At 34.3% G+C, this 15,009-nt stretch overlaps 1 protein-coding gene across 2 annotated transcripts; it reads right to left on the minus strand.

Moving 5' to 3' along the window:
* Positions 1 to 3,703: 3,703 nt before the first annotated feature.
* On the minus strand, positions 3,704 to 13,442 carry LOC113356601 (branched-chain amino acid aminotransferase 2, chloroplastic-like). Of its 2 annotated transcripts, XM_026599776.1 has the most exons (11): positions 13,427 to 13,442; positions 8,856 to 9,048; positions 8,628 to 8,716; positions 8,009 to 8,183; positions 7,517 to 7,693; positions 7,289 to 7,420; positions 6,921 to 7,019; positions 5,784 to 5,900; positions 5,500 to 5,595; positions 4,254 to 4,366; positions 3,704 to 4,024 (listed from the first exon to the last, which is right to left on the minus strand). In XM_026599776.1, the coding sequence occupies exons 2-11, from the start codon at positions 8,991 to 8,993 to the stop codon at positions 3,904 to 3,906; spliced, it is 1,257 nt and encodes a 418-aa protein (XP_026455561.1). In that variant the 5' UTR covers positions 8,994 to 9,048; positions 13,427 to 13,442; the 3' UTR covers positions 3,704 to 3,903. The 2 variants fall into 2 exon arrangements, with proteins under 2 accessions (XP_026455561.1, XP_026455560.1); XM_026599775.1 differs by lacking the exon at positions 13,427 to 13,442 and having other exon boundaries at positions 8,856 to 9,107.
* Positions 13,443 to 15,009: the final 1,567 nt, after the last annotated feature.

Here is a 15,009-nt window from a genome sequence, read left to right on the forward strand (position 1 = left end):
TGAGAGATAATTATTTTCTTCGGGTTTTACTTGTATTATACACACAAATTGATTAAGGGGATTTTTTAAAAATTAATCTAACATTTGCCATGATTAAATATTAGAAAGGCAAAATAGAAAGATTACCAAGATTTGAGAAAGATTCAAAAAAATATCCAAGAAAGAAAACACAGATTTTTGATGAATTCAAGAAAGAACGGAAAGATTTGAATACTAAAAACATACTCCAAAACATGAGCAAGAACTTCGAAATCTTAACACTGAAATTAACTGAAAAACTCTGTCAATAGAGAAAAAAGAAAGAAATTAGGTCGAGCAGAGCTCTGATACCATGGAAACTTTATTTAAATAAAATGAATCAGATTCCTACATGATATCTGATAACATGGTTATTTATAGGTAAAAAACAACTGACATTCACCTGATAATTGCAATGAAAGAAATAGACAATGGAAAATAGCTCATACATGTGCATATAGAGTGTGAGAATCTGGTAGACTATTTGAAAGGAAGAAATTTCATCAGAAGTACCGGTGGCTGCTGTGGTGAATGAGAAAACCCACAAAATTGTTGTGTTTTCTACTTGCACCTTATTGGCTATATAGGTTCATTCTCTTAGACTGAATCAATTTTATTCTAATTGTTTTTGGGTGGAATTAAATCACCTTGTTGACTCACTGGAGCTTGGCTCTTTCCATGCCGAAGATGGCTGAAGTTGACTATTTTAATAGTGGATTTTAATTACAAATTCGTTTCAGAAAATTTCTTAACTTGGCTTCAACAAAAATTTAAAGATAAAAACAAATATATTTATACCTTGCTACCTTTCAATATCTTTTCGATTACTTGGAAAGAATGCAACTGCACTGCGTTCCGGGGAGAAGAAAAAGAAACGAAGAACTGTACGTTATGATTAAACCAATTTTAATATTATGGAGTTTTGATTTGGATGCTCGTAGTAATGTTCCAACTACAAGCGTTTAGTTCGGTTGGAAAAAATGTATTCGTCATTAACGAGGGCTTTTGTAATCAGTTTTAACTTTTCCTTTTAATAAATTTAACCTATTCTTCACCAAATTAAAAAAAACAAACAAAGAAAAAGCATATTCTTCTCTGAGACCAGCTGACATTCTTGTATATAATTGGGATAATGTTTGCTTAGGTGTGACGACTGTTTCTCCCTTTGTTGGGTGTAGTGGTCGTACTTTTGAGTCGGGTCAAGCTATCAAGGATGCTGTTATTCGTAAAAATACCAAGTATTTGGAAAAATGCACATCGCAAGGCTACGGGTTTGGTGATTTATCCTTTACTACTCTTGGTGAGCTTGGGGACGAAACGATAGACTTTATTAAACGTCTTCGTAATTACATGGCCAGTCATGATGCTAATGTGCGAGTAGGAGACTTCCTATTTCATAGATTAAGTGTGGTCGTACAAAAAGGGGTTGAGACCCATCTTGTTGCTTGGCTACCGATAAGTTTCTTGTCTGATGAGAATTCTTTCGAATAATGTATCATATTTTCCTAACTATTAAAGAAAAAAAAAGAAAAAAAAAACCTTCGAACTTCTATTTTATGGGAGACGTGTGGATTGAATCTAATACTAGGGGTGAGCATGGGCCCGTATGAACCGGTTTTCATCTCATCCGCATCCAATCCAATTCATTACGGATTTCAAAATTGGCGTCCACATCCAATCCATCATCCAACGGGATTTGCATCCAATAGATGGACGGATTAGATGTGGATAATCCAGTGGACTTGTTTTACAATTAAAGTTTATCACAGAGAAACAAAGGCAACAAGTTTATAAATGATTTTAGAAATAAGACTAAGTTATTTAAGGGTATAAAATTGGATTTATATGTTATGCTTTGAAGTTTGAAGAGGAAAAAAAATCGCCCTGTTAAAATAAAATGTTTTTGTTGTACTTGGGATCGAGTATGCCTGCCTATACAAATGTGGTCTTGTATCTTGTAAGCTCATCAAAGTAAGACATGAAAGGAATACCAAATTTGGCAAAAAATAAATGCACTAACTTCATATTTGTACCGAAAAAGTTTGGTAAAAAGAAGTACTAACGGGTATCGATGTCCAACTGAATTTCGAGGTTGCATCCGGCCCCATTCGTAATCCGTTGGATTTCAAAAATTCTATCTGCATCAAAACCATTAGCGAACGGTCCGGATACCCACCCGCAAAAATACGAATGTCCTGACTAAATCCGGGGATCGCGGGCCAAATGCTCACCGCTACCTAGTACAATAAATTATCTAGACCTGCTGCTTAACATTGCAGAATAAAATGAATTGATGGGCTTGGTTATCTATGGGCTGGAAAACAAGGACCTTTATTTGCCCATTCCACTATCAATAGCAAGTATCATTTTCACTCCTTGATTAAACTTGAATTTAGTACCTGAATTTGTTGTGTATTAACACAGGGTGAATCTAGTTTATGAGAAGCGATAATTAAAGTGTGCAACCTAGAACAGAATCAATGAATCAAATCTTTCTGAAGGATTTGGGCATACTAAATAAGCGTAATTCTCTCCATTAGCCATAAAAACACTTACTTTTAGCTCTTGAATACATTTGATAAATCGTATATATACCTAGTGGACTCTAGTTAACATTGTTTGGTACTGGAATTAGTCGTATTTATCATTTCTCAGTATTGCTTAATGGCTTAAACTGCTCCATGTGATCAATCATCAATCTAGTTCATGCATGCATGTCTGCTTATGGATAAATTCCATGCATTGCTTGAGATTTTTATTTTTGAGGCACAGGCTTTTCCCCCCCTTCTCTTCGCTTCCTTGTGTTTGCTAAATTGAAGTCAGTAAGAAAATCCCTAAAATGAAGGCCTGGAGAGATACTCAGAGTATAATTGGCTAAATAATTTATCCTTTAACGGCTGACTTATCTTACATTCCCTAATATCTTTGTTTTACGTTTTGTTTGGATGGAGTTCTCTTCACCATCACTCCATCGTAGTGTTGGATTAAGGTTAATTGTCAACGTTTCCCGTGGGCATCCCGCGTATTGAACCGAAATACCTGCAGCTAGAATGCTAATCAACAATCTGCCTTCCTGTAGGCTCAGTGCCTTCCAAACCCCAGACGCAGATTGTACAAGGCATAGAGATACTAATCTGAAAGATGAATTTCATGAAATGGCCTATTGGTTATAAGTATATAAAACTGATTTTCATCAACATTATGACCAAGACTAAAATGAAATTTGAGCATAGTACTAGTGATCATGACTTTCAACTACGTCCATAGAATCCCTTTTCATGGCATCACCCTTTCGACACATACTAACGTTATGCTGCTATGACAAGTCTCTTTTAAGGCCCCCAGTTTCCACATCCTTGATTAGAAGCATAAACTTGTTCTTCCGATGTTACAGGAGTTTGTCAACTGATACTGTAAAACTAAACCATCTGCAGTAAGCAAGGAATAATACTAAGATGGGTGGTAAACACGCAGTACACATGCCTTTTTGTTGTCAATGAACAAAGGAGATTTCTTAGTTTACTGGTAGGAAGTTTTTAGTGACTCTTCGTGCCTGATTGGGACAACGAGGTGGTTCTTAGTGCCTCAGATGCTGAAACTGCATGTGTTGAAATCTGTACTTTTGATCTTCCTAGATCTTTTTTACTTGGGCCAAACAAATGGTTCTGTGACTGGAATACCAAGGTTAACAAAGTTGAGCTACCACAAAACCTTCAATGCTTGATTTAGGTCACACTGAATATCAACACACATTATAGACTTCCTACATTCTAAGAAAAATAAACTACAACTAATAAGATAGCTGTAAGTCTAAACAAAGTCTTGAACTTTAAAAAAATTATTTGAATGGGAATTATTACGACGAGTGCGTTGTTAACAGGTATCCTATTTTAACTCGACAGTCCAGCCCAGTTTGTCCTCAGTAAGACCCATTTGTAAATTCGTAAGAGACGAATAGAGTTGTTGAGAAACAACACCAACTCCACTCTCCCCACCGTATGATATCCTGCAGAAAACGAGAAGTTCAGCATTTATGTTTCTGGCAAGACATTTATTAGTTTTCACATTTTGTTGATTTGTTTGCAAGTGAGAATATCTACAACACATGGTTTATACTAGGCAAAGAGGACAGTCTGTGTATGCTTTTATTTGTTTGACCCAGATACCCTGTGTTGTGTTAGCAAATGGAAAAACTAATCATATTTCAGAGAACAACGTATCAAGAAGAAACCTACCTTTTGCCAAGATAAGTTATGCTTCCCACCGGCGATACAACCACAGCTGTTCCCGTACAGAAGACTTCTTCAGCATCAAGTAATTCCTCCACCGAGATAAGCCGCTCCTCAACCTTCATTTTACCAAAGCAGTGTTTATGTATATTATATATATAAAAGAAAAAACTGTTCTTCATCTTCTAAAATAAAATCCAGTATTTTCTGTTTGGAAGAGGACTGAAACTCATCACCAGCATGGTTCTATAATATTGAGCAAACAAAGCTTCTCCAGCTTGACCAAGAAAAGAAGAGATCCCAATGGGGAAGAGTACTTGAGAATTACATAAGGGAACATCCAGGCACAAGAGCGGCATGTCAGCTAAGTGGATTTAGTTACTAGCATCTAAAGAAGGGAGTTGCAGTCTTTAGAAGTAGGTCATATGTTCCTTTTCTAGGTTTCTTTTGCCAGTGCAAGTAGTTATTGGCACAGACTTTTATGAGAGTCTTTAAAAGCAATCCACCTAATCGAACTCGGGCAATACAGCTTGGACATTCAAAAAGGTAACTGTAGGAACTTACTTGAATTTTACTGCTTTCACCAACCTTATATTCAGGAGCAGTTCCATTGCTGGTTTTAAGTTACAAAAATTCTATTCATCCCACGGTAAAACCCACGGACAAACCCACTTTTCCATTTAGGGAATACTTTTCCATATGCTAGCGAGGCCTATGTCCACTTATCCCACGTGCTAGGGTAGTTATTCCCAAAAGAGGAAAGTGGGTTTGACTGTGGGTTTGAATAGAATGATTGTTTAAGTTTAAACTCTGCTGTCCCAAATTCCTTTCCACAATACATATCTTAATCATATTACAAGGACATTAGGGTCAGCAAACAGCAACTAGAGAGGCCAATATTTGGCTGAATAATGAACCTAATGCTAGTCATTACTCACTAGCCATCCGGGTCATTTTCGGCTGCAAGAAATTGAAGTCGAAAGTCCAAGCTCTATAACTTGTTGACCCAGTAGATGTTCTCTACCCTACTGTAATTACCATGTTAAAAAATAGATCAACTTCCATCTTATCAGGTATGACACTGGAGAAGCTCTAGGTAACTGACTCGAGAATTCAAACCATATACAAGGGCCGGGGATCTTTAATAACAGCAAACTTTAGTTTTCCTGTTTGGATCTTTACCGAAACACGATATGGGTATGATATATGAACTGATGCATGCTCAATGTTTTCAAACTTTAAACAAATGTACCTCGAAACCTTGACTTCGGGCAACATCGATTATACTCTTACGGGTAATGCCCGGCAAAATCGTCCCTTTGATTGCTGGAGTAGATATGGTTTTACCCTGAAAAAGAAGAATCGACCAAAACAATTTATCAGATTACATGACTGTTGAGAATGTTCAATTCTGCAAGGAACGAAAATGCAATTTCGTAGAAAAATCAATATCGTTATCCAGCATGATAAATGAAACATTCATACCCCATAAGAAGAAAAAAAAAACATAAGGCTCAACAACCAGTAATAGTATACCTTCACAAGAAACACATTACAAGATGAGACCTCCTCCAGATATTTTTTGTGGGTTGAATCCAGATATAAAACATCAGAGTAGCCTTTTGCTTTAGCTGCAGATTGTGCCTTCAGGACCTACATGCAGATATAAGATAATGTTACAAATTATAGATCACAGGAGATCCTTTTAATTTTGATAAGCAGCTTAATGCAGTCATAATGTTCAAACATTCATTCTTCTTCTATATTAACTGGAATAAATCTTCAATAGTACTATAATCTTTCGAGTCACATGGAATCTATTTATGGTTTCTCGTAATTATGATCAATCAACAATAATAATTTTAGCATAAAAGAAATCAACAAATAACGAAATAAAGTAAATAAAACAAAAAACATCTGTTGCTGCATCCCCCTTGCATGAATTTTAAGAACAAGATCTAAATTAAAGAGGTCGTTGTGAGTATCACAATATAACTACATAAGTAACATAACTAACTGTAATGCACCCTAGATTAACCACAACAATTAAAATGGAAATAAACAGCATAAAACCAACTAGAAATTTCGAGCAATGATTTTACACATAATCAAACTAATGGAACTTACTAATTCTGTCATGTATAGTAAGGGATTATTCAAGAAAACTAAATTGAATAGTTAGGAAACTTGAGGAGAACTAATCAATATCCTTTGGCTACATCATTCTCTATTTCTATTGTTAAATTTCTAGGCAAAACACTATCTGATTCTTTTAGTATGTGAGACTTGATTTTGAGTCTTACTTAGTAGTAAGTCATTGTGGTCTAATAAATATAATTAGGAAACAGTAAATCAATTCCATAATCCACAGAATCATCTTTCACATGATAGTATACTGCACCCAAATGGCTTCTTTCATAGATTATATATATTATATGTGAAGTTAGAGGAAATGAAGTGCTGACGATTATGCCATTGATTACTGAGGGCTGCAACAAAGTATCAAAATCTGAATGTATGGTCTTTGGTTGTTGGTTTGAAGATATCAAAGCTAACCCATGGCCAAATTCATATTATTCAGCTAAGGTCTGTAAGAGTATGGTAAATAAATGCTTTTATGCTTTCATGCGACATATGTATTGGTCTAAAACAAGGCAAGCAAAGTAAACTCACCGAAGCATAATTCCCTATAGTCTTTACACCTCCAGTCCCTCCAGGAGTTGCACGATGGAAATCATTCTCAACCACCAAATTTATTGGTGCCAAACCCTCCTGCAATTGTTGAAATGAATATGTGACTATTTTATTTCGAAGGAACATGTATATAAACTAAAAAACAGATGCTGATGGTGTACATATGAAACATGATAACAAGGAATTCAAAGACAACATGTTTATCAATGTCCAGAACTTCATAATCCAGACGCATATTCATATATCATTTAGTTCTAATAGCCCCGTACAATCTACTTGCTCCTTATTCATTAATAAGAGGCATCGAGTAGAGGCAAGGAGTAATCACAAATGAGTAAGTCAGTAACCTTGAAGTAATTTCCAACTGGTGACACATAAATGAGAAATGTGTACTCAGGAGCGGGTGCAAGACCAAGAACTGCTCCGCTGCCCATGAGAAGTGGCCGGATGTATAGCGAGCCTTTGCCTACAGGCGGAACCTACAATGACGCAGCTACTTTTGTTATACTGAAGTTGAATGAGGACTTCCAAAGATAAATGGGATATCAAAATATTGGTGTATGAAGAAAAATTACCCAACGCTTATTTGCCATCACCGTAAGCTTCACAGCTTCCACAAATTGTTCAACGGTAGGAGAGGGCATGCACATTCTCTCAGCACCTTGAACCATTCGTGAAGCATTTTCCTCGGGGCGAAACAACAGAATAGAACCATTTTCTTTCCTGTATGCCTTCAATCCTTCGAATAATCCCTGGAAGCAAAACAATATAAAAGTTTACATTAATTCGCAAAATAACTCGTTCTGAAGGCACTAAGCAAAGTCTCATGCTAGTAGGATACAACTATTTCTTGGTTGCAGTGCGCTAATATATCAGAATAATACATCGATAGGTAACTACAGAAGCATATGCAAGAAAAATAGCAAGAGAATTCATCCCAAAAACAACTAAAGCGCATAAAATTGATCAGTACACATCCTCAATTTGCCAACTGCATGATACTTTATCAAAATAATACACAGAGACCAAGACTTTTAATTCAAGAAGAGGATATTTAGAAAACGCACCTGCCCATAATTTAAGACTCCAGATGATGGACTCAACTCAATGTTCCCATAACGTTGTAATTCTCCTTTGGAGAAGTTCCCCCCTGTAGAACACTTAGACATATACATCTGGTCTGTTGGTACAAGGCCAAACCCCAGATTATCCCAGCATATATCAGCTAGCTCATCTTGCTCCCTGATATTTTTCAACTAATAAAATGTCAATAGTTGAACTTCAACATCACGCAAACAAAACCTGTCATGTTACTAAACCCCTTGCAAGTATGAGTACAACCAGTCAATTAATTTTGTATAAAACTCTGCAAATCACTTGAAAAGTGAAAACCAGGTACGGATGGCCCAGTATCTTTCCACCACCAACAACGAGCAGAATAAATAAAGGGGCAATATTTTTCCTAAAGTCAGCATTATTACATTTAAAGTAATGCAGAATATCAATAGTTTGAATCTTCAGAACAATTGATAAGATAATCGATGAATCTTCAGAACAATCGATAAGATAAAGAAACCCATATTGCTAAACCTTTACTTTTAGCAAAATATACACAAAACGGAAGGAAAAAAAAAAGAGGTTTTGATTAGACATGCATTGATAACATTAGGTGATCAATACACGCACCTAATAATAGTTTCAGCAACAGTTCCTGAATCTCTACAAGCAGTAGAAGATGCTGCTTGAAGAGGCGAAGAGATACATTGATTCTGAAGCTGCATATACAGTACATACATGATTATCAAACAAACTAAATGAAACCAATACAAATGAAAGAGAATAAGAGATAGACCTGAAATTGAAGACTTAGGGTTTTTCATTTCAGAAAAAAAAATAAGAGAAAAATAATTATACCTTCAAAGAAGAAGGAGAGAAGAGTTTTCTGCCATTATTGAAGCTTGGAAGAAGAATAGCATTGGCAGATTTAGTGTGATTTCTGTTCTGGGTGATGAGACTTCCTCCTCCAACTCCATGGACGGCGCTGATCTCCATATCTATCTTTCTGGTTCACTCTTCTGTTTTCCCTACTTCGTTTGTTGGTATTCCTCTACTGACGTCACACAAATAAGAGAAAGGAGGCTGAGTCCCGATTCAGAGTGGTCAGGACTGAGGAGCTGACTTTTATCATGTAAAAGTTTACCCTATTCACGTTGTTCTCGGAATACAAATGGGAGACTGGATGTGGATTGGCAGGCGTTAAATTAAATTAAATTTTCATAATTAATAGTAGTAATTATGTTTGGTATCTGGCCGGGCCTTCTAAAACCTGGCTAGATTGTGGCCTATAAAACGTAACTGCAACTGTGAAAAAGTTTGGACACAATTTTCTTGTTGCTCATCCCTAAGATAAATAATTCACCAACATCAGTCTGAGTTTTAGGCTTATTGGTTTTTGTGTTTCAATTTATAAAATTATTTCTAAGATCCATGCTAATAAGTTAGGACCAATTTTATCAAAGATAATAGCGCCTGATCGGTCTATATCCATGTCCTTCTAGAAAAATAATTGATAACATTATTCTAATTCAAGAAGTTATCCATAATAATGAAAAACAGACAAAAAGAAGAATAAAACAGGAACTTTAGTTGCTTAATATTTTCTTGGGGTACTCATCAGGATGCCAGAAACCTATTCGAGATCATCAAAACTTTTAGATCTGATCTGGGAAAATAACAAACTTTCAAAAGTAAAGATATTTTTTCAATAATGACATGGCAAACAAATTTGATAAAATGATAATAAGGTTCAGAAAATCTCAGTTTCTAATTATTACTAGGGAAAATCCTATATTCATTGGACAAGCTAAGATTAATGCTTTGATTTTATGGTAGATAAATATAAAGGCATGTTGAAAAACTGGTCAGGTAGACTTCCTTCACGGGCCGCAATGACTGTGGCAGTCAAATCCACCTTGGAATCTCTACCCATATACCAAATGGGTTTTTATGAGATTCTTAAAGCCGTAACTGCACAATTTATCTTCATCGAGAGAGATTTACGGTGAGGAAAGGAATACACCAAATGAACGTATCTAGGATTTTGGATTGCTCAAAGAAAGCATATAAGTCTAACAGGGTTAGGGTTGAGAGACATCAACCAATAATATTTCCAAGCTTGAAAGGTTTGCATGGTACTTGCTATCGATTAATGAATCTCCTTAGTCCTTGACATTGAAGGCTAAGTATTAACCAAAGTATAGGCATCCATGAGATGCAGACTTCTCAAAAAAGCTCTTAGATTTGGAGTTCTCTACAAAAGGAGTAGAAATGATAAAACCATATTGCATATGGGAAGTAGGTATATGAGATAAAATTCATATTTGAGGAGATAAATGGATCCCCAATGTTGACTATATATATTCCCATAATCTAGCTAAGCTGATTCAATCTTTAGTGATTTTTGGTAAAGAGCTTGATTTATCTTGGGAATTGAAAAAAAAATGATATCAATTGTAACACAACGCAAAAGATTGTATCTTTTCCAATTAATCTCTTTATAACGTTATTAAAGGGATTCCGAATTAAATTGGAGTTACGCAATGGGATAGAATACGCGGTTTACAAACATCACCCAGAATCCAACTATTTGCATAAAATGCATGCAAGATATAGTCCTTAAAGCTGGTAAATTTTCAAGATTCATTGGAATTCCCAGCATCTGTCTTCCACGTAATCAACAAAATAAAACTCTAGAGCATATATTCTTTTACTCTTTTTGCCAGGAGTGTATGGTTTGCTTCAAGCTAAGACCCGTTTTGTCATGGTATCTTTCTTATATCTGTCTAGTAATCGATTCTAGATTGGAGTATCAACCCTGCAAGTTGTGAAGAGAATATGGGAAACTGATACGCTTGGTGTGCTAATACGATTTGGTACATCTGGATAGCTAGGTGTCATAAGTTTTTCATAAATGTCATACCAAAATACTGACTACCTACACAATATCAGAGAATAAATGAAGGATAAACAAGAAAAATAATAAAAGAATGCCGAGGTTATGGAAAATTAACCAGAACGATCAAAAAATAAGACAGAGCTAACTAAAGCCTCCATTTGTAGCAACGATAATCAACTTTGCTATCACTTATGATATAAATATTGATTATGGTATAATTATTCTGATTTTATCTAGAATATAGTGTTGGATGGTGTAAGGCAGTGAGAACTGTGAATAAGAAGGGTGCAAAGCTTTTTGGAAGAGGTGGTGGTGCACGAAATCTAAAGGTCATGGAATGGACATGGACGCTCCACCATACTAATATGCAAATTGATCAAGGCACATGTGGCAGAGTCATCAAAGTTTTGCAGAAAAAACAAACAACTCTGGACTGGAAGTCTTTACCTTACGTAACTCCGATTAAGGAAAAAAATCCAGAACCTTGATGAATAAAAAAAACATCTTTTTATTATGTTGTAATAAAGACAAAAATCATGTGGCGTCTGCATTGGCTCACAACACCAATGCAAAAGATCCCTGTCAAACTACATCCTCCTTATTTTACTTTCGATCTTTTAATAATACCCCATATGTTTCATAATTTTAGTCCACTTTGACAAAGTCAAAATTTTAAGGAGACTATGATATTTCCTAAAATACCCTTAATTATATACCATTTTTTTTCTAAAAAGAAGTCATTACTAACAATTACCTAAAATTTCATAACTCTATTTTAACTATTGAAATGAAAATAAGGATCTCTAAAATTTGGAGACTTAAGATTCATACCTTATGAAAATAATTAGACTCATGGAGAAACTTTATAATTAATGAATTTAACATTTTCCAGCCAAATATAAAAGAAATTTAAATAAATGATAAAAACACAGAGATATCAATCGATTTTTTTTCCTATTTAAACAGATGGACTTATTTTAAATGCATTGCTTTGAAAATAAATTTATATTTTTTTATGTTAAGGGTATATTTGAGAGTTTATTGTGAAAACATGACTACAAACATAAACATGACATTATTTTGGTACATACAAAAATAGTACGGAGGACGAAAATTATGAAACAGACGGAGTATATATTGAAGCTTTACTAAATAAATAATAATAATTAGTAGTTTGAAAACTTCATATCCCACTATTTTTTGGCATAGCTTGTTAACCCCAGTTCAATTAGTGTTAGCTGTATTACAAGTTACTGGTAAAACCAAAAAGAAACTCACACTAAATTCGAAAGTTTTTTTTTTGGTTTAAGAACAATCAACCAATATAGTACTTACACGACAAACCATTGTATTTGATGTTCTTGAAGATCGTTATCCACGACAAACATCAACCCCAAATTTGTGGATGTTGTTGATTTTATAGGTGACTGCTCACAATTGACAGATGAAATGAAGTATACTTCTCTATTATGGGTTATAAAAATCTCCAAAACCATACACAGGACCAACTGGTATATTTTAATGCATCCGTTGATTGTACACAATCAGCCATAAAAGAAAGATTATCTATCGATTTTCAGAGATATATAAAACCTATAATCAACAGATATACTTCATTTCACACAGACAACCATAAATTTTTGAAGAATTTCTACTGATTCTATGTTTATCTTAAACCTCTAAAAAATAAAAATCCAAAATTATGCTTTGGAAATAAACTTTATCTTTTTATCAGTTTTGAAAAGATAAAAATAGATCGGAAGAATTAAGGACAAGGATAAAAAATCAATTTCTAACTTGTAAAGGTAACTTAGTACTTTTACCTTGTTTAGACACCTCATACCCCCTTCTTGGGTGGGATCAACATATGTAAGCCTTAAATAATATTTATAGATCAGGTACTAAAAAATTATGCATGGCAAATTAGCCGGTTTGGAAAGAAAAAAAATTGTTCCTAACACTTTGTTCAGTTGGATCGAACTCGTTACCTGAGCCTGAGTCTAACTCAAGTTTGTCCAGGAGATATAAAAAGTACTTGAGTCTGAGTCATGTATTATTTTGTACGTTACTTGTGTGACACATATGAATATTCTAAGAACCCTTACAATTCTACTACTTCCTCCGTCTCTATTATAAAGGTGGAGTTTAGAAATTTTGAAGTCCCATTAGCAAATTTCCAATTCCAATGACATTTTTCCACATATACCCTTATTTATGATGTATGGGTATCATAAAAAATAAGTTGATATTTCTTATATTGGGTATGATATAAAGGGTAAAATAAAATGGGTGATGGATATTTATGAAAACCATATTTTTCTTATTCTAAGAGAATTGGCAAATTCCGCCTATATACCGAGGATGGAAGGAGTATTTAATAATTGTTGAGTCAGACAAAGCGATAAGTGTTATATAATGAGTCAAATCTGAGTAAAATTTAGAAGAATCAATTGAATCAGGAAAAAAAAAGATAGAAAACTTAAAATTAGATGAATGAAACAACGAATCTACTTCGTGTAGAAAAATTTACCTCAAAGGCCTCCAATTTCCCGTCTGTGAATAAACACACCAATGAAATTGGAAATTTACACTACAATTAAAAGCAAAACTAATGAATTTAAAGAGAAACTAAAATTAAAATATACGAAAAGAGAAAAACGATTTAATAAACAAAATCTGCTTATTTCAAATGATAAGAAACTTACTTACCGTTGTATGATTATTTTTTTTGAGAATCCAAAAGCAAAACTTATTAGGATACAAAGATAGATTGTTAATTGAACTTGTTAGCTAAACTTTTTATAGAGAGCTAGATAGAAAACGTAATGATCATTGTCAATGCCTTGGTATATTTTTTGAATGAAATTGCTGAGAATGATGATTGAGATATACTACCGAACATATGCATTAGACAGTGGTTGACTATTCCTTTCACACCCAACAGGCCAACACGTCCAAGTGGACTTACAATTCAATATACTCGGAAGTCGCACAGTTTTGTTATGTATCCAATGAATTTGATCTCAAACTACTTGCCTTGCCATAAATGTGCTCACGTTAAATTTTGATGGACATAAACAACATCTTGTATCGATCTTATTATACCAATGTAAAGAAAAAAGGTATTTTAGTTGGTCATAAAATGACAAAATAACTCGGTGTAATCATGATATTATTAATATGATTTTCAATATCAACTACAACTACACGCGTGTTTTTAAGGCCAAACATTATAGCGCACCATTTCTCTTCCCTATCTCTTAAATGTAGGGAAAACTTGGGTTTGACAACTACAATGGTCTCCCATATCCCTTTCTTATATAGGGATATCCCTTCCTTACAAGTAAAAGTGGATCAGATGCAATCCAGGTATTAGGAAAGGAAAATGACACGGAATACTGCCAAACGGATACTCAAATTCCGTAAAGCACAATTTTACACGGAAACTGAGTATCTGTTTGCTAAATATTTTTTGTTGACATTTTTTCGTTTACACCTTTCTCACACCCGATCCTAACCATTCACCATTCACAACGGACATCCATCATTCACAACGGATCTATCTCCTCCACCATCGGATCCCAACGGTTATTTTTTCAAAAACTTATAAAAAATCCTCTATATATACAACTCTAATTCTCTATTCAAATCACTTCAAATCCTCTTCTTACACCTTGTTTTTTCCACTCAAATCTCTCAAATTATCTTCTTTAAGAGTTTTTTTTTTTAAAAAAAAAATTCTCATCACAATGTCGCAAACTTAAAAGTATAGAAACAAACATAGAATGTGATTTACTAGCTTGGAAGATGTTCACATTGTTATTACGTTTTGTACTCTAGATGAAAGTAGTTACGAAGATAAGAATAAATTTTATGAAACCCTTTTTGAAAAAATTTTAGAAGTTGCGGTGGGAATCCATATAAGCGTACTATAATCGGTTTAGCACAATCAAATCGGAAGTGGATAAATTTTTTGAATGTGTTGCAAGGGTCAATGCAAGTAATTCGAGCTTCGACTCTAATAACCGGGCATATTATCTAAATATGTTCCTTATAGTTGTGGTATATTTTGTTTGTAAATAATTTACTTTATGTATATCTTATTATGATTTG

This window comes from Papaver somniferum, chromosome 3 (genome assembly GCF_003573695.1).
Source record: "Papaver somniferum cultivar HN1 chromosome 3, ASM357369v1, whole genome shotgun sequence".
In the NCBI taxonomy this organism is placed as follows: Eukaryota; Viridiplantae; Streptophyta; class Magnoliopsida; order Ranunculales; family Papaveraceae; genus Papaver; species Papaver somniferum.